We start from the raw sequence: 17,818 nt of genomic DNA, 5'->3' as shown, positions 1-17,818 counted from the left end.
GAGCGGGACGGGGGTGCGGGGCGCAGCGGCGGGGCCCTGGGCTCCCCCCGCGCATGCATGTGCGTGTGTGTGCGGTTATATAATACAGATGATCGTGTTGCTTCGAATGGTGTATGTTATATATGCTGTAATACGTATTGCTTGTCAGCCGTGCGTGCACGCATAGCTCTCCGCATGTATTAGAGAGGCATATCCGTGCACACGCACGTCTCCATAGGGTATCCGTCTCCATCCATAGACATATATCTGCGTCTGCCTCCAGGTGTGCCGATCTCCGTACATAGCTCCATCCATATACATACAGCCCCATAGGTGCACAGCCGTAGGCACGGAGATGTGCAGGGACATAGGGCCATACAGGGTGAGAGCGCTCTACTGCAGCCCTGGGGAGGGATGGGGTGAGCCAGGGTGGGCTCTCCCTCCATCTCCATCTGCTTGGGGGATCTATGTGTCCTTCCCCCTGGCTGGGGGGTTTATGGGATGCGGGGTACCAGCAGGCTGGGGGTGATGCTTTGGGGTACACAGAGTGGCAGAGGTGAGCTTGAGGGGGTCTGTGCTCCCTCCTTTTCCTTTCCCCTCTCAGTCTGCTGCTCTTCCTAGCACGTTCCCCCATCCTATGGCTGCCGGCCCCGCGCGTCTCCGTACGAAGGTCATTGGGATTAAGGCAGCGAGCTGCGGCAGGAGCCGGCGCGGGAGAGATTGAGGTCTGGGCCGGGAGCGGAGGAGGGAGGGCAGGCGGAGGAGAGAGGGCACATGCGTGCTGGCACCCACGGGGCAAAATAAATGAAATAAAATGAAATAAGCACCAAAGGGGGAATGGGGAATTGAAGCTGGATATGGGATATGGGATATGAATTGAAGCTGGATATGCTGTCTGTCCCTCAGGGTGCTGCGACGGGAGGGTGGCTGTAGAGCCCTGGGATGGCTGAGGATGTCATTAATGCAGGTGTCTATCCATCTGTCCATATGTCTGGATTTACTGACATCAGGCTTGGGGCTGTGATGGGGCGCGCAGCCCCATCCCTTTGCCTGCGCGAGTATGATGGGTGGAGTGTGACCTACAAAGGCTCTCCCGCTTCTAATCTCTGTGGCAGAATTTCTTCTCTCTTTCTCTCTCTCTCACTCTCTCTGCCTTTCTTTTTTTTTTTTTTTTTCCTTCATGACTTCATTCGAGCGCTGCGGGGTTCTGGCTTCCCAAAGGTGAGGCAGAGAGAGAGCAGGATATCTGTATTTTTAATAGGCATCTGCTCTGCTCCAGAGTATCTCAGTGCTCCCTTAGCCCACAGCAAGGAGAATGTTTTTGAGGACCAGCATCTCCCCATAACATTCCCCAATGGCTGCTGTTCTGACCTTGGCAGAGGACAGGATGGGGCTCACCAGCCTTGCATGGTACTGAGGAGGTCACATCCCATTGTGGATCAGCCAGGACCTAGCCAGGTGGTCCTGACTGGCACATCCTCCCCAGCCATGGATTCCTCCTCCTACTTTTCGTGGCCAGGGAGCCACAAGCTGCCTCCCATGTATTTAGTCCTAAATTTGTCTTTGAGCCTTGAGACCAAGAAGAGTCCTAATGGGTGTTGAAGTCCTGTCTCAGGTTGTGACTAGAACCAGAACCGTTATAGAATCATAGAATCATTAAGGTTAGAAAAGACCTCTAAGATTACCTAGTCCAGACATCAGCCCATCCTCACCTTGCCCACTATGTCCCTCAGTGTCACATGGTTCTTGAACACTTCCAGAGCCCTTCCATGAATTGGTGTAATTTCACTCAAAACATACAAGTTCACGGTTGTTTTGCCCTTCTCACTCTCTATGGGAGGGAGTTCAAATGCTCAGGGCTGAAGGCTCCTTGTAGCTGCTTTCATGTGATGAGCTTCAATAAGGAGCAGAACATCCTATGATTGCTTCCCAAGGAAGTGACCTTGTGCTTGGGTCGTGCCTTGTAGCAGACTTGGTTGCGACATCGAGGTGTGGATGAGTGTAGGGCGTGATACCAACAGGTGGCCATGCTGGCTTTTGCCAGCAGTGGATGGCTATGGGTCAGGAGCAGATTGGCTGGCAGAGGAGGAAGGGATGGGGTAGATTTGGAAAGGAGGATGCTAAGCTGTGGCAAAGGCTAGCAATTCTGGAGAGCCCATCCAGCAAGCTCAGGTTACATGGATGCTCTGGAGGCTTTTTTAAGGCATTACTGCCCAAACTGCCTCTTTGCTTGTGGCTGACTTTGTCCAAAATAGTACCTGCTAAGCAAAATTTTCCACTTGTGCTTTGCATGGAGCTGGCCAACAGAGCAGCTCGACACCAAAGGAAGGATGCAACCCTCAGGCTCTGAACATAGCACCAACTCCATAAATAAGTAAAGTGTGAACTGAAACACTGTCCTAGCATTGGAGCAGGTGAGTCTGGGGCCAGCTACAGTACCCACCTTATTCCTGCCCTTACTATGTGCACCTGTGCATGGCTTTGGCTGCCATGGCCACTCTGTGCTGGTGGAACTCATGGTGAGATGAGGACTTTGGGGATAGGGCACCAGGCTGTGCCAGCAGAAGGGTGATGGATGTGTGCAGCCAATTTGGGGCTGAGTATGGCATGTAGTGCTTTTCCCAGCACAGCACTGCCAGGAAGGATCTTGGAGCCAAAGCAAATAGCTGTGGTTGCTCTGAAATAAAAATGAATCCTTCCAGAGGGTCCTGAGGGCCAGACCCTGATGGAAAAAGGTGTGCTATGTGGTCCCAGCATGATGGAGGCGAGGTGACGGTGGTCAGCAGAAGGGTTAATGGTGAACAACAGCCGCCTGGCAGAGAAAGCCTTGCTCTGATCCCAGGGCAGGAATTAGAGATGTGGAGCTGCTCCCTGCTCCAGCATCACCTGCTCCAGCTCAGCTGGGAGGCGAGTGCCACATGGCTGCTGGCCAGGACTGCCTCCAGGAGCTGAGAAAAGCAGGGGGGACTGACAGGGGTGGGCAGTGCTCTGGGGTCAGGGCTTACCAGAATGCTGGGGGTTAAACAGAGGCCTTCTGCTTTCAGGCTGCTGCTCCCACATGTACCCAAAGCCGTGTGTGTTTTTCTTCAAAATGAGCTAAATACAAGCAGATTTAACGACGGGGATGATAATAATAATAATCCACGTCTGTGCTGGGCTCTCTGATGCTTTCCAGAAGCTGTATTTGTGGGTGAATGAATTCAGATGAAAACCCCATCATCTCCGCTGTTTGCTCTCTTCCTCATCCTCATGTTTTTAAATAGATTTATTCTTGCTCGTTGCCAGATCAGCATGGGAGAGGTCATCGCTTTATTCTGCCTGAGGTGGATTGGATTTGAAGTCCCACGGGTGATGTTATGTCACTGAACTGTTTCCTCTCCCTAATGGAATAAAGCAGGGGAGGAAGCAGCAGGGCTCATGGCTGGAGGGCACCACATCAACCCAACAGCCTTGTCCCTACTGAGGCTGTCATAGGTCTTTTGGGGAAGAAACTGTGGCAAATTCCTGGGAGGAGGTGCCGGAAAATCCCCGCAGGGTGCCGGGGCACATCACATGATGCCTGGGGATGGGGATGGGCGCATTGCACAGACCTCACATGATGCTCAGCAGGTTCTGCCTAGCCAGAGCAGATCCAGCAGGATTTAAATAAGGCTTTGTATGGCGGGATGCAGTTCATTTTTTGGTTCCTCTGTCTGTGTCAGCTCTACAAGGTGCCTGGCTCTGGGCTTCCCTGGATGCCCCCAGGCACTTGCAGTAGAAAACGAGGGTGCTGCAGTCCAACAGATAATGAGGAATGGCAGTGTACAGGGGAAGGAGGGTGGCTGGCATTTCTTTGTAAGTGATGCAGATGTGCTGATGACAGAAACATAAACGCTTTATTCTTGCAGGCTTGTGGCGCTTTGTTTATAATCCAGGCAGGCATTCACACTGCACCTGCTGCCTGGATTATCTTGGCACATGCACAGCTTGTGCAACCTAGGAAATATTGAGTATTTAATTGGTCTGAGATGCCTTGCAAAGACAGCGAGCTTCCACCTACCACCTGTCCCAAAGACACAGCTGGGGTTAAGTGTGCAGCAGTAAAACTTCTGGACTCAGTCCCCAGGGGAGTGGCACCAGGGTAAGGAGACATCTTGCCAAGCTTCTCTTCCCAACCTGTGGAATGGCCTTAAGGTAATGGTCTCAAATTGTGTTCGGATTGGAGGTTAGGAAAAGCTTCTTCTCAGAAAGAGCGGTGCTGCAGTGGCACAGGCTGCCCAGGGAGGTGGTGGAGTCACCATCCCTGGAGGTGTTCCAGAGCCGTGTGGATGTGGCACTGAGGGACGTGGTGGGGATGGGCTGGCGGTTGGACCAGGTGATCTTAGAGGTCTTTTCCAACCAGTCCCTTCAGTCTCATGCACACACCTGATTCATCAGGAAGTGTTGACATGGACAGCTGTGAAGGAGCAAGTGCAAAAAAGAATAATTCTGCTGCTTTTGCTCAGAGAGAGCCCTTCCGGGTCAGCAGCAAACCTGAAGATGAGAGAGGAGAGATGTATGTCAAGGCAGGATCAGAGTAAACAGAAGTGTCTCTGGGGAGTAAGAGGTTCACTCAAGCAAAAATGACCAAGCAGAGACTGAGTGCAGCTTGTTGCAAAAGTTGGCCTGAATCGGAGAATTGGCATTTCACCATTTTTGAGCCCTAAACTGAAAGTGAACACTGGACTGTGTCTCTTTCATCTTCCAAAGAGAAGGTATGCTTTCTGCCTAGTGCTGCAGAAAACCAGGCACCCACTTTGTAGTCCCAGTACTAGGACGCTTACACCTTAGTTGGTCATAGAATCATAAAATCATTAAGACTGGAAAAACCACCAAGATCATCTAATCCTACCATAGTCATGTGAGTCCTGGGAGCACTTGGACCTCACCTCTAGGAGATGGCCCTGCTGTAAGTCAGAGGAACAAAGCAACTACTGCAAATGATGCCAGGCAGATCAGCCAGCCATGCTGGCAGTTAAGGTGTGTGAGATTTCCCAGTGAAAGACCATGTGTGTAATTGTCAGCAATTTTGCTGCCTTTCTCAACCATTCAGACCAAAATTTTGAAGACAAAACTTTGCTTCAGGAAGAAATAATTTTTACTGGGTTTTGTTTTCATGGCGATTTGAGTAAAGGATGAACAGTTTTCATTTTCAAATAGAAGAAGGAAGAGGGCAAATCAGTCACTTTATTTCCTAGCATAAAAATCTCTTTCAAAGAAACCATGTGGTCCCAATGGTTAGGAGCAGGATTCCCATCTATGTCATATTGCTGTCAAAAACACGCCTAGGGTCAGCAATCCAAATGGGACTGAATGATGAGCCTTTGGGTGAAAAAAAACAACACTGGAATCAGTAGATACTTGTTCAAGCTTGGCAGCTGCATTGTGGCCAGTTGAGGGCTAGTGAATAGGGTTCCTCTGGTTCTTGGAATCATAGAATCATGGAATTATTGAGGTTGGAAAAGACCTCTAAGATCACCCAGTCCAACCGCCAGCCCATCCCCACCATGCCCACTGACCATGTCCTCAGTGCCACATCCACACGGTTCTGGAACACCTCCAGGGATGGTGACTGCACCACCTCCCTGGGCAGCCTGTGCCACTGCAGCACCACGCTATCAGAGAAGAAATCCCTCCTAATGTCCAACCTGAACCTCCGCTGGCACAATTTGAGACCATTCCCTCTAGTTCTATTGCTGTTACCTGGGAGCAGAGGCCAACCCCAGCTCATTGCAACCTCTTTCAGGTCATTGTAGAGAGTGATGAGGTCTCTCCTGGGCCTCCTCCAGACTGAACAACCCCAGTTCCCTCAGCTGCTTTCCATCAGACTTGTGCTCCAGACCCCTTACAGCACTGCCCCTGGACACACTCCAGGGCCTTCATGTCTTTCTCATAGTGAGGGGTCCAAAACTGAACACAGCAGTTGAGGTGCAGCCTCAACAGTGCCGAATACAGAGATGCCACTGGCCAAACAGCAGAAATCTGGGCTTTGGGCCAGAGACATCCACTCCACCGGTGGGAAATCACTGAGTCATAGAACGGTTTGGGTTGGAAGGGACCATAAAGCTAGATCTACCCCCTACCCTGAGCAGGGCTGCCCTCAGCAAGATCAGGCTTTCCAGAGCCCCATCTAACCTGGGCTTGAGCACCTCTAGAAATGGGATATCCACAGCTTCTCTAGGCAGTCTGAGACTGTGTATGGGTGTTTATCAGCACTTAATTTTCCCTGCACTCACCAAGCTGCTGCTTCTTTGCTTTTTGGGTTGTCTTGAGACCTAAAGATCTCAAGACACCCTGCAAAGAGAAGTTTGTGCGTGCTGCCTTCATCTCTCTCCTTCCTTTCTTTTTCTTCCTTCCTTTCTTTTCCTTCCTTCTTCCTCCTGCTGTGTGAGGTGGCTGGCCATGCAGCAGGAGGCAAAGGCTAATTCGATGAGCAAAGATTAAACTGGCAGGTGTGGATTATGGCATCTCTACCTGGCCTCATCCTTAATTCTACCTGATATAACATAATGCGCTGCTGCAGTGTTGTTGGTGGGTAGGGAAGACTCCTGTGCTTCTGCAAAATCTGTGGGGAAGGTTAGAATGTGTCATGGGCTGGGCTGAAGCAGGGCAGTGGGGAGAAGGGGCTTATGTGCAAGGAGATGGGGAGAGCAGGAGCCTAGTGGGTCAGCAGGAAGAGCTGGGGCTGTGGGAAGGTGGAGAAGGAAAGGAGCACAGTGGCCAGATGGATAAAATTGGAGCGTAAATGTGTAGTGAGACAAGGAATTCCTAGAAGGGAAAGGAGTGGGTGGGAAAATAAGTGCAGACTAAGCGGATTTCTGCTGCTGGGAGCCCTTGCACGCAGGCACCCGCACCAAAGCTGTATCTGCATTTACACTCTGCACCGCCTCGCTGCGTGTCTGCGGGAAGCCGCCCTTCCTCCAGGCTGAGGCTGCTTCACATCGGTTTGGATCAGATGGATGAACAGACTCCATCTAGATGTGCCCTATTTTAAGCTAGTCCTCTGAAATCAAATAAAACCACCCCTGCTAAACTACCACAGTTGAGGAGAGGCAGCGGAATGGGGGCTCGCCCAAGTTTCGTGGAGCTCATCCAGAGCAACCTGCCCTGATGTCCCTCTGCCTTTCCCCCAGGTGTTCTCCATCGTGGTGTTTGGCTCCATTGTCAATGAGGGGTATGTGAACCGCCTGGACGAATCAGAGGAGCACTGCATTTTCAACCGCAACCGCAACGCCTGCAACTATGGCATTACCGTGGGTGTCCTCGCCTTCCTCAGCTGCCTTCTCTACCTGGCTCTGGATGCCTACTTCCCACAGATCAGCAGCGTCAAGGACCGCAAGAAGGCAGTGCTCTCAGACATTGGCGTCTCAGGTGTGCTTCCCAAATGGCTTTCTCTGCCCTTTCCCTGCTGTCTTGCTGCTGATGGTGGGCTGCTGCCAGATCCCTGGCGTTCCCCATCCTGATAGCTGTGCAGGATCTCCTCCAGCCCTGAAGCTTAGCTCAATTTATGTAGATCCCTATATCCACAGTGGTGTGATGGGACTACAAGTGGAGCAAGAGCACAGCATCTGAATTTGTCAAGGACTTCTGTCTTCCAAGTTGGTTCATGTTTAGCCTAGCAGTCCTACACGTAGCCAACAGGGCAGAAAAGGGGACGGACCCAGCGCAGCTTGATATGATACCTCAGTGAATTGCAAGCTCACTTGGGCTTAGAAAACCCTCATGACCAACACATGGCCCAGTTTGCAGCATGATGATGGGTTGCTTGGTGTTGTAGTTTGCAGATCAATGTGATGTATTTATGTTGTGCTCACACGCATCTTCTTGATCTCTGTCCCCTGCAGCCTTTTGGGCATTCCTCTGGTTTGTTGGCTTCTGCTTTCTGACTAATCAGTGGCAAGCTTCAAAAGAAGAAGACAACCCAATGAACGAGGGAGGAGATGCAGCCCGAGCAGCCATCACATTCTCATTCTTCTCCATCTTCACCTGGGTGAGTAAAGCAATCACAGTGTCAGATTGAGGCTTTTCTACAATTGTGTTGGCTTGTGGGGGATGGGAGGTGACAAGATAAGTGATTCCTTCTGGAAATGACATGGCCTTGGGGAAGGAAATGGAGGAGCAGAGGCAGTTAGGAGGGAAGCCTAGGGTAGTGGTTTCAGGCTGCACAGCTCCTTTACACCACCTTTTCCTCCTCTGAAGAAGAGGGGAAGAAAATACATTGGAAAAAGCTGCTTGGCTGAGATAAAGACAAGGAGATCACTCACCAGTTACAGTCACGGGCCAAACAGGCTTAACATATGGAGATTAATACCATTTGTTGTCTACTAATAACAGATTATAGCAGTGAGAACTAAAAGTGAACTAAAAATACCTTCCTCCCCGTCCACCCCACCTACCTCCTCCTCCTCAAGCAGCAGAGAGGGGTGGGAATGGGAGCTGTGGTCAATCATCTGACTGTCATCTCCGTGGTCACTCCCTGCCCCTGCTCCACATGGGCCTTCCCATGGAATACCATCCTTTCCGGACTGACCCCATATGCGTTTCCCACGGGCTGCAGCTTTCCAAGCATTGCTCCAACATGGCTCTGTAGTATGGGGCCCATCCTTCCGGAGTTGTTCCAGCATGGGTCCCCGCGGGTAGCAACTCCACTGCATTTTCTTGTCCATAAAAGGATTTTGAACAGCACTTGTAGGTCACTGAAGCTAAGCAGAGAAGGGAGCTGCAGGCTGGGGGCTCACATGAAATGTCCTCAGTGGCCACAAGAGGCTGCAGTTGCATCTCTCCCATCTCTAGGGACGCAGTCTGCACTTGTGACTGCAGTAGTTGGGCACTGCACCTAGGTGGGTGGCAGTAGAGACAAGGGACAGCAGTGTGACCCCCACCTTGAGAGCCAAAGACAAGCAGCAGCATTCCTCAAGCTCCAGCAGAAGGCATGTTGGGAACCAAGTCTTGTGCAAGGACCTTTTCGGAGAGGGGTGTTTGCAGCACTTGCAGGGTCCTCCTGACACATGGGCTGTGGGTGCCTAAAGGCATCCTCTTCCCTGGATCTTTGTGTTTGTTTTTCAGTTTCATTCAAATGCTCTGTTCTGATCTTTCTGACTGATCCTCCTCCCACCCCTCTCTCTCCTCACAGGGCTTCCTTGCCTTTCTGGCTGTCCGACGGCTCAGAGACATTACTTTTCAGGAAGAATACAACACACTGTTCCCCAACTCCCCGTCCTTGCTGCCTTAACACCCCTCAGTGACGAGCAGCTTGGGGACAAGGGCTGCAGACGGAGGAAGCTGTTGAGCACTTGGCTTCATCTGTGTGTTTCTCCTTGGCCCCTTCTCTCCCTCAGCCTAACTAATGCTGCGTAACACTCGTGCCTTTCTTTTGATGACTGTTCATGTCTCAGCCAGAAGATGCCTTCTGCCCCCCATTGCTGTGTTTTCTCTATTCCTGCCAGCCCTCATTCCCCAAACCCTGCCCCCAGGGGCAGCTCATAGCCTGCCAGACTGCTCAGCTCTGCAGGGGATGCTCTGGGAAGACTGCTGGAGTCCAAGTGCCCACGTGCCCCTGCTAACAGCCCCATCCCATATCCCTCCTCTTCTCCCTGCCAAGGGATCGGTGCTTTCTGTGGGATTGTCTCCCAGATGGGCTTCATACACTAACCCGTAACCGTGACTAACCTCCCTTTTGTTTATTTCTCTCTCTTGGTACGTTCCCCTTTCTCTCTTTCCCGTCCCCTCTCTGCCTCCCATCTCTCTCCATCCTCCTGAAGGTGGGCCAGGCGTTCCTGGCGTATCAGCGCTTCCGGCTGGGTGCCGACTCGGCCCTCTTCTCCCAGGACTACATGGACCCCAGCCAGGACTCCGGCATGCCTTACGCTCCCTACACAAACGAGGAGGACGCGACGGACGCGGTGGGGACATACCAGCAGCCCCCTGCAGCAGATGCTTTTGACACCGAGACACAGGGGTACCAAACGCAGAACTACTGAGCCGCCGATGCCCCTTTCCTTCCCCTTCCCCTTCTGCCCTCTTTCCCACTGCCGGCAGCGAGCCGAGGCACAAGCCAGACACGTGCGTAGTGGCACAGGAGGTGGCTCTCAGCTATGCTCCAGCCTTCTGGGTCATCTGTTTTTATTTATTGTTTTTAACAAAAAGAAAAAACGCTCCCCATTGCCTCTTCCCTCTACTCCCCCCAGAACTACCCGGCACCAAATTGTTCCAAAATCTGGCACTGAGGGAGGTCCCCCCTCTTCCCCCTTCTCTCTCTTCCTTGGAAGAGAGAAGGAAAGAGGGGCTACAGCAGAGGTGGAAGAGGTGACAGGGAGCAGGATGTTCATAGGTGAGGTAGTGCTGCTACATGCTGCAGTGCTGCTCCATGCTGCAGGAGCATCTGAATTGGTTCAGGGAGGGGAGGGTGGAAGGGGCAGGCTGAGCTGGCATGCAGATGTGCGAGGGTAGAGGGAGAGATGGGGAGAGAGAGTGCTCTTCACTGTGAGTCAGGGGATGCTTTGTTTTGATAAGTTTTGGTGAGACAGAATGGGATAGGAAAGAGGAATATTTGCAGGTACAATCAAACCAGTGTTTTTCACAGGTTTTGCTGTAGATGAAAGCAGGAGGGCTTGAGAGAGCAGAAAAGGGAGGCAGTACCATGAGAGCCACTCCTCCATGCAGAGGTGTTTTCACTGCTTGGGTACTGCTGCATCCCCCTCCCTTCCTCTGGCCAAATTGTGCACATGGGAATAGAGCAGGAACCCCCAAAAGAGATGCAGCTGTTGTGTCCAGACATCACATTGGGGTACAGTGAGTGGTGGGAGTCCAAAGATGGTCTTCACCTCCCACTCAGATGGGAAGCTCAGGAAAGATGGGAAAATTCCCTCAATTTCCACCCTCCAATGGTTTGGGGCCACGGTGGGATCTCTGAACACTGGTCTTGCTTTACTTTTAGTTACCTTAGTGCTCCTGCAGCATCTGATATGTCTTTAAAGCCTCACCTAGGTGGCAGTAGTGAATCTCAGATAGAGCTCATACTGATGTTACTCCACACTTCTCACGATTTTGCTTCAAGAGACAGCTCTGGAAGCACAGTATTTATTCCAGAATAGAATTAATGTCAGTGCCTAGAAGTAAGGGATTGAGCAGTAGCCAGCTGGACCGCTTCAGCACAGACATCTTTCAGAGCACAAGCAGTGGGCTATGTCTTGAGGAGCTCTGTCCCCTGGGCAGCCACCATGGTCCACGTGGCACTGGCCCAAGAAGCAGAGATCAAGAACAGATCCAGCATCCACTGGTACTTTCCCCAAGCATTCAGCCTGTTCTCTGTAGCATCTTTAGGAGCCAGGAGGACAGGATGCAGGTCTGGCCATGCAAACACCTCATCTGGAGGACGCAGTCCTCTTTCACCCAGGTCACCAGTCCTCCTCCTCCTAGCACTGCTCCTTTCCAGCTGCCCCACGTCAATGGAGAAGGAGTAGACAACAGAGTTGCGGGTTCCAAGGGGGAAGGAAGGACAGCTCTCCATTGCATGCAGGCACAGTTTCTACCTGCTCCACAGCTTTCTCTGGGGCTCTGAGCAAAAGCAATACTGTACATAGGAGGGATATTTTTCAGAGGGAAGCCCCTCAGGCTTTTTTTTTTCGATGGGATCAGCCTAATATTTAGGCTTGGGAGGGGGTTACTTTATTGAGAGATTCAGTGTGGGGGAAGCTCCTTCCAATCCACTTCTCTCACCAGGGGAGAGAAACAAAAGAACGGTGAGGCGGAGGAGACAAACTAGTTGTACTTGCCCAGAGTCATCTGTGTCATCCTCCATGCTTTCATTTTGGATGTGTGGGTTGGGTACCAAGAGGAGGAGGCTATAAATAACAAGCTCTCAGCATGAAGATTTGCTGGGCTGCTGGGAATTGCCCATCACCTGTCCCATCTCATTGAGGTGAGGGACCAGGCACATGAGAAGTACAGGCCATAAATGGGGGGGGGGAGGGAGTTTACCTGGGGTCTCTTTGATGGTGTAGCACGGAACAATTGCCAGTGCCCCTTCTCCCAGTGGAGCTACATCGATGGCTAAACATCACGTGGGGGTGACTCATGACAAAGCTTTTCTTTATCCTTCTTTTGCTTGTTTCCCTCATGTAACCAGTTGGTGGGCTTCAGTGGCTTTGAGGTGTGACAAGCCTCCTCCTCAGCCAGCCCTTCAGTGGGACATGAGCTAGGTAGCTTCACCTTGGGCTATTGCCCATCTTTGTCTCTTTCTTCCTTGCTTTGTGTTATGGCAAAGGCATTGGTATGGCAGGGGACACTGTAACAATAGACGCTTGGGCACCTTCTTGCCTTTGCTCATGGGAGAAGGTGTACTCTTCTTGGCTTGACTTCCTTTGAGCCTTTGCAAGGGAGGGTTGGTGGTGGCAAACCTGAGGATGGTACTCATGTGGTTAGCACACAGCCTTTGAAAATGCAATTTTGGTGGCATATGGCTTGCTCTGAGGAGATGGACCTATCTAAGGGGTTGGTTGTCATATCGTGGGAACTTCTGATAAGGGGCTGCTGGTGATCATATGAAGGCCTGGGCACCTGGCTGGAACATGTCCCTTTTAGATCCTAAATGAGTGTGAGATCAGTCCCACTCTAGGGATTAGGAGATCAGAGGGAAGGCTGCATAAGCAAAACGATAAGAAGGCTTTCTTCCCTGCCATGCCATTTGTCCGGATTACAGAGGATTACACATCCCCTGTTGGGAGCAATGGCCCCTTGATGTCTTATCTTGCCGAGTCCCCAAGTAAGGTACTTTTATGATAGCAGGGACTGCAAAGGTCAAAGGGGTAAAGAAACCTTGCCCCAGATCTACCTGTGGCTTCAGCATCCTGACATGCCCCCCATCCCTGCTCACCTATGTCCCCACCACCTTGTTCATCACCTCATTACACATTACTCATTACCCGTCCCCTCCGCATTAGTCCTGGCAGTCCCTTCAGAGCAGGAGGGCAGTGTGTCTCCACACATTCAGGAGCACTCAGGAGGACTCAGGAAGGCAGTGTAGTGGGACAGTCTCCATTGGAGCCTTGGCTCTGGTCTCCAGAACAGGTACAAGGCAGGGAACCCAGCGAGGCCACCTCATGCAGCAAGTCCAAACCATCCATCCAGACACCTCCCTGCTGCCCTTGTGGCATCCATCACACCATCTGGGCTGCCCTGCCCCTTCCCCTGCCACATTACTGCCTGTGTATAGTATATATTATATATATATATATATTTTAAAAGATGTATAATATAAAGCTATACATATATACGTATATACGATGACTCACGGATGGCCTGCCGCATACAGGATCCCCTGAGTGGTCTTGTCTAAGCCTGAGTGTACCTTCACCCCTCCTCCCCTCGTCCCAATCCGTCCTCAAATTCAACTACAGCAAACCCCGCCACCTCGGCACGTGTTTACAATATCCTATATATTTGTGGTTAACAAAGTGAAGGTGGTAACTACTGGTGTCTCAATAAAGTTACAACATTCAAAATAATGAAACGATATGAAAAATTGGTCTTGATTTTCTTTGCAATTGGATGGCTTTTCTAGCCCCAGAGGGTTTTGGGAGGTCTTCCTGAAGCTGGGATACAAGCTGGGGCACTTTAAGGAACAGGACTGCCCATGCCAACACTTCTTCCATTTGAACCCAGGTCCTCCAGGCTTAGTGAAAATTGGCAGTATCGGTGTAGAGAGACCTAAATAGCTGCCCTTATTGAGAGAGACACTTGAGGAGGTGCTAAGAGTGGCTTGTTCTGCTTGGCTTGTTTGAAATCACACCTACCATGAAGTGTCTCTTAGCTTATCAGGAGGAAAACATGAGAAGGAGCTTGAAGTACTGTATTAGGGGTTATTGTGAAACAGCTATAGTCATAGAAGGTATGGAGGGGGGACATGAAAGAATACGGAATAAACATCACTATTTTCACACCCAGGGAAGAAGATCTGTTTATTACTTTGATGTGTCTTCTATTTATCTCTGTGTGACCATTGCTTGGGTGTCTAGCATAGCACACATTTTCAAAACATAATCAAGTATTGGGAAACAAGAGCTCTCAAGACACTGCTGACTGGGTTTCAGTAATACCTCAACACTGAAAAGGATATCATTGCAATTTCCTCTGTGACCAAAATAAAATTCAAAATACTATGTTTCGCCAGTGCTTAGATAGAGCTTCCTTCTCATCCCCTTTTAATGCACCTATCACCGGAGTACCCAGGGATCTAATGTGCCTACCCTTGTGTAGCCTGAGGACAGTAAGCACAGGCACATGATGACCTACTGGCAGCATCCAGTCCTCCAGACTGTCTCCCCTCTTGGGTACACAGCTGAGACATACACCCTGTAGCTGCACCTAAGTGTATACCTAAATGTACCGATATACCCACCCAACCCTTCTTTCTTTGGACAAAGACCCTTTTTTCCCACCATCCTACTTTTGGGGGTGAAAGTGTTCTACAGATGCCATGCTCCCAGAAAGGCAAATGTCTTGACAACAAGAAGAGTTAAAAACTGATGAGATCAAATGTTGCCAAAACCAAGCCTAAAGCTCTGCACAGACTCTCTTTCGCAGTGACAGCTGTCTCTCTCTACTGGGGGAGTCTCTGAATGCCTACAACAGCACCATGATGGGGCTGCACCATGCTCCCTGTTCTCCATAGCACATTGGTCAATAATGTTTGTTCATCTTTTATCTGCTAGTCCAGCAGAGTGACCGGTGGAATGCTTCTTCCCTTTCTGCAGAGAAAACATTTGTAAAAACAGGAAGGCAATAGTACGGCTTGGCATTAGAAATACTGTGCATATAATCCCTGTCATTGGGAACAGAGAAGCATGAGAAACAATAAGTACAAAGAAACAGACAGAGAGAGGGAGGGATGAGAAATATGGGAGTTTAATGAGGGATAGGGAGCTAGAAATCTGGTACTCACTGAATCATGCAATTTGTTCATTGTTGCATGGATGAGGTTCAGTGACCGATATTCTGTATGCTTGGGGAGATTTTTGCTGCATGAAAATATAGCATGGTAATTTCTGAGAAGATTTACCGAAGGTATAAAGCATAAATAAAACAAACAAACAAAAAAAAACAAGCTCCATCAATACAGCAGCAGAAACTGTTGCAGTATTCCATTTTTCTGAGTGCTGCATAAAGCTGTTGATCTCTGCAAGCAGGTATTCGTGAGGCAGCATGCAAGCTTCAGCAGCACTTTCCTTTGGAAGATTGCAAAAGATTGGACAGATATGCATTTAGCATTGCAAGCAGCCTTGTTTGGCAAATCCTACTGTTCTCATTTTGCAAACTAGGTAGTTAAGGGCCTTTGTTCAAGGTTAGGGTGGAGGCTCAGTGACAGTGCCACAGAAACATCCTAAAACTGACAAATATTTTCACCAAGACAAAATATTTTGTATCAGCTCTGTGTTCCAGCCCAAACACAGAGGAGAAAATAAAACACGATGACAACGTTCAGTGACGATGAGCTGCAGCCAAACATTTAAATTAGGAAGAGGACAAACATGCAGACTCCACTCTTGTTAGTCTCAGAAGGACACGCTTAACAATATAAGAGCACAGCAATAACTCTTAACTCCCCAGTCCTGCAATGTGATACACACGGGTGGTCACTGAGCACATTGGAAGCCTTGCTGATATCAGTGGTGCTCTGTGCAAGGACCCGGGCTGCCTGAGCTCACCAAAGTGCAGGATTGCAACCTTGAATGTCATTAAATAAGCATAAGCTTTTGCTGCAATGCTGAAAAAGTGACATTGTGTTTTAAAGCAGATGAACTTGCCTGTTGTGTTTGAGCAGTGCAGACAATGCTGTTCTACATGGATTTCTGCAGCATAAGGAATTCTTCTTGACGCTGTAAGAAAACAGATCTTTATTAGTATAAAATCCATCCACTTCACTTTTAATTTTAACGCAGACTTGAACCCCCTTCCTGGAATTATTTCTACCGACTTACAGTTATACCCACAGGAATATTTTAAATGTCATTGGTGAAACCAAGCTTAGGCATAAAGCTAAACATATAAAAACTTGTGTGTAGATTGAGGTTGTAAATCTAGCATTTTATTCCATATTTCAACAGTATAATCTTTAAAAATAATTTTAAAAAAAGCCTGCATACCTAAGGCTGCCAGAATGACTGAGTTTCTGTCAGTCTTGTGTGAAAGGAAAGGATGCGAAATCTTTGTAGATACAGAAGAAAGAGAAGCAACAAAACAATAAACAAAGGATTTAGAAGAAAAGGAGCTGGAATCCTCAGACAGGATCCCCCGCAGCAAAACCCATCATTCCATAGAATGAGGTTAATTAATGAGCAATTATTTCTGAAGTACATCTGAATCTGTTTGCCACAAATATGTCATTAAAAGAGTATCAAGTGACTGCTGGAAGTCAAGACTACTCAGTACCCATGTTCTCATCACGACTGCCTTGCTACACACCTCTCACACTGGAGCCCCTTCCTTCAGCCTGGGTTCACTGGGAGAACTGTGCTCTTCCCCCCAGTGCTGCAGGCTGTCTGCCTGTCATCACACAGTGCGAGACATGCCACTCACACACCTGCAAGGTTCTTCTGCTGACTTACAGTGTAAGAAAATGCTGGGAATGACTCTTGAGCACTGGCACAGGCTGTCGTGAGAGGTCATGGGGTCTACTTTGAAGTCTTCAAAAGCCACCTGGATATGGGCCTGGGCACCCTCCTCTGGATGTCACTTATAAGCCAGATGAACCCAGAGCTCCCTTCCAATCCAAACCATTCCACAGTTCTTTGACAAAGTTCAAGTGATGGCTGGCTTGAGGGCACATTCATAGTGTCCTGGCCTATCTTGTAGTCCACAGGAGCGTTGGAAAGGCCTTGGGCTACTTCAAGTGGGAGATGAATAGGCTGCCCAGGGAGGTGGTGCAGTCACCATCCCCAGAAGTGTTCAGAAACCTTGTGGATGTGGCACTGAGGACATGGTCAGTGGGCATGGTGGGGATGGGCTGGCGGTTGGACTTGATGATCTTAGAGGTCTTTTCCAACCTTAATGATTCTGTGATTCTATTCTATGATTCTACAGACTGCGGGCTGATACACAAGGAGGAGGCTTGTGATGTCCACGCACTGGCAACACAGCTGAGAGCTGGGCACTTGGGCTGACTTATAAAGTCATGGTGCTAAGAACCAATCTCAACACAGGGCCGCTGGTCTCAGCTCACAGGATTTCATAGGATCCCTCAAGTCTCTGCTCCTTTCTCTTAGAAGCCTCAGGACAAGTCACAGAAACACCTCAATTCCCTCTAACATAGGTGTGGGGAGAAGGAAATTTAAAAATATTTTGCTTTGGTGGACCCAAAGAACCACGCAGTGCCCTCCAGAGCCAAAACACTGCAAACTATAGCAGGGCAGACACCGCACCTTGAAGGGCACCAGCCACGCATCGCATCACCCCAACGACGCGCAGGGGCGGGGCCAACGCAGCCATCCGGGCGCGGTCCCGCGCCCACCGCCTCCCCATTGGGCGGGGTGACGGAAGGGGGCGTGGCCAACACACGCGTGTGGGCGGGGCAACCGCCGGAAGCGGCCGTTGGCTGCAAGCGCTGCTCTCTGCGTGAGGGAAAAGGGGGCGGGGTTGTGTGGAGCGGCCGCTCTGCCCGGCAGATTTGTCTGCTCTGGAGGGAGGAGGGCGCTGCTGCTGCAAGATGGCGGCGCAGAGGAGGAGTCTGCTGCAGAGTGTGAGTGGCGCCGTCCCCCCTCTCCCCGCTCGCGCATCCCCTTCTGTGTGTGCGAGGAGGGACCCGCACCTCCTCCTCACCCTCCTG

General features: G+C 50.2%; 2 protein-coding genes across 2 annotated transcripts in view; both read left to right on the top strand.

Moving 5' to 3' along the window:
• Window positions 1-53: 53 nt before the first annotated feature.
• Window positions 54-13,507, top strand: SYNGR1 (synaptogyrin 1). Its single transcript, XM_031552314.1, has 5 exons — window positions 54-63; window positions 547-704; window positions 7,131-7,368; window positions 7,842-7,987; window positions 9,759-13,507. Exons 1-5 carry the CDS (start codon window positions 54-56, stop codon window positions 9,975-9,977), a joined length of 771 nt encoding a protein of 256 aa, XP_031408174.1. The 3' UTR covers window positions 9,978-13,507.
• Window positions 13,508-17,615: 4,108 nt separating this feature from the next.
• The window catches only part of TAB1 (TGF-beta activated kinase 1 (MAP3K7) binding protein 1), an 8,551-nt gene continuing 8,348 nt past the window's right edge, over window positions 17,616-17,818 (top strand). Inside the window, exon 1 of the mRNA XM_010710848.3 lies at window positions 17,616-17,731. Coding sequence (XP_010709150.1) covers window positions 17,699-17,731 — 33 coding nt within the window. The 5' untranslated portion in view covers window positions 17,616-17,698. The remainder of the gene's footprint in view (window positions 17,732-17,818) is intronic.

Source organism: Meleagris gallopavo, chromosome 1, assembly GCF_000146605.3.
Source record: "Meleagris gallopavo isolate NT-WF06-2002-E0010 breed Aviagen turkey brand Nicholas breeding stock chromosome 1, Turkey_5.1, whole genome shotgun sequence".
NCBI lineage: Eukaryota > Metazoa > Chordata > Aves > Galliformes > Phasianidae > Meleagris > Meleagris gallopavo.
Note: the sequence above shows the minus strand (reverse complement) of the source record. Positions and strands in the feature narration are given on the sequence as shown.

Bases quoted from the DNA above. Each gene is read 5' to 3' on its own strand.
- SYNGR1 (XM_031552314.1), top strand. The intron at 705-7,130 runs GTCTGGGCCGGG...CCTTTCCCCCAG, and splicing joins CCGGCGCGGGAGAGATTGAG to GTGTTCTCCATCGTGGTGTT. The intron at 7,369-7,841 runs GTGTGCTTCCCA...TGTCCCCTGCAG, and splicing joins CTCAGACATTGGCGTCTCAG to CCTTTTGGGCATTCCTCTGG.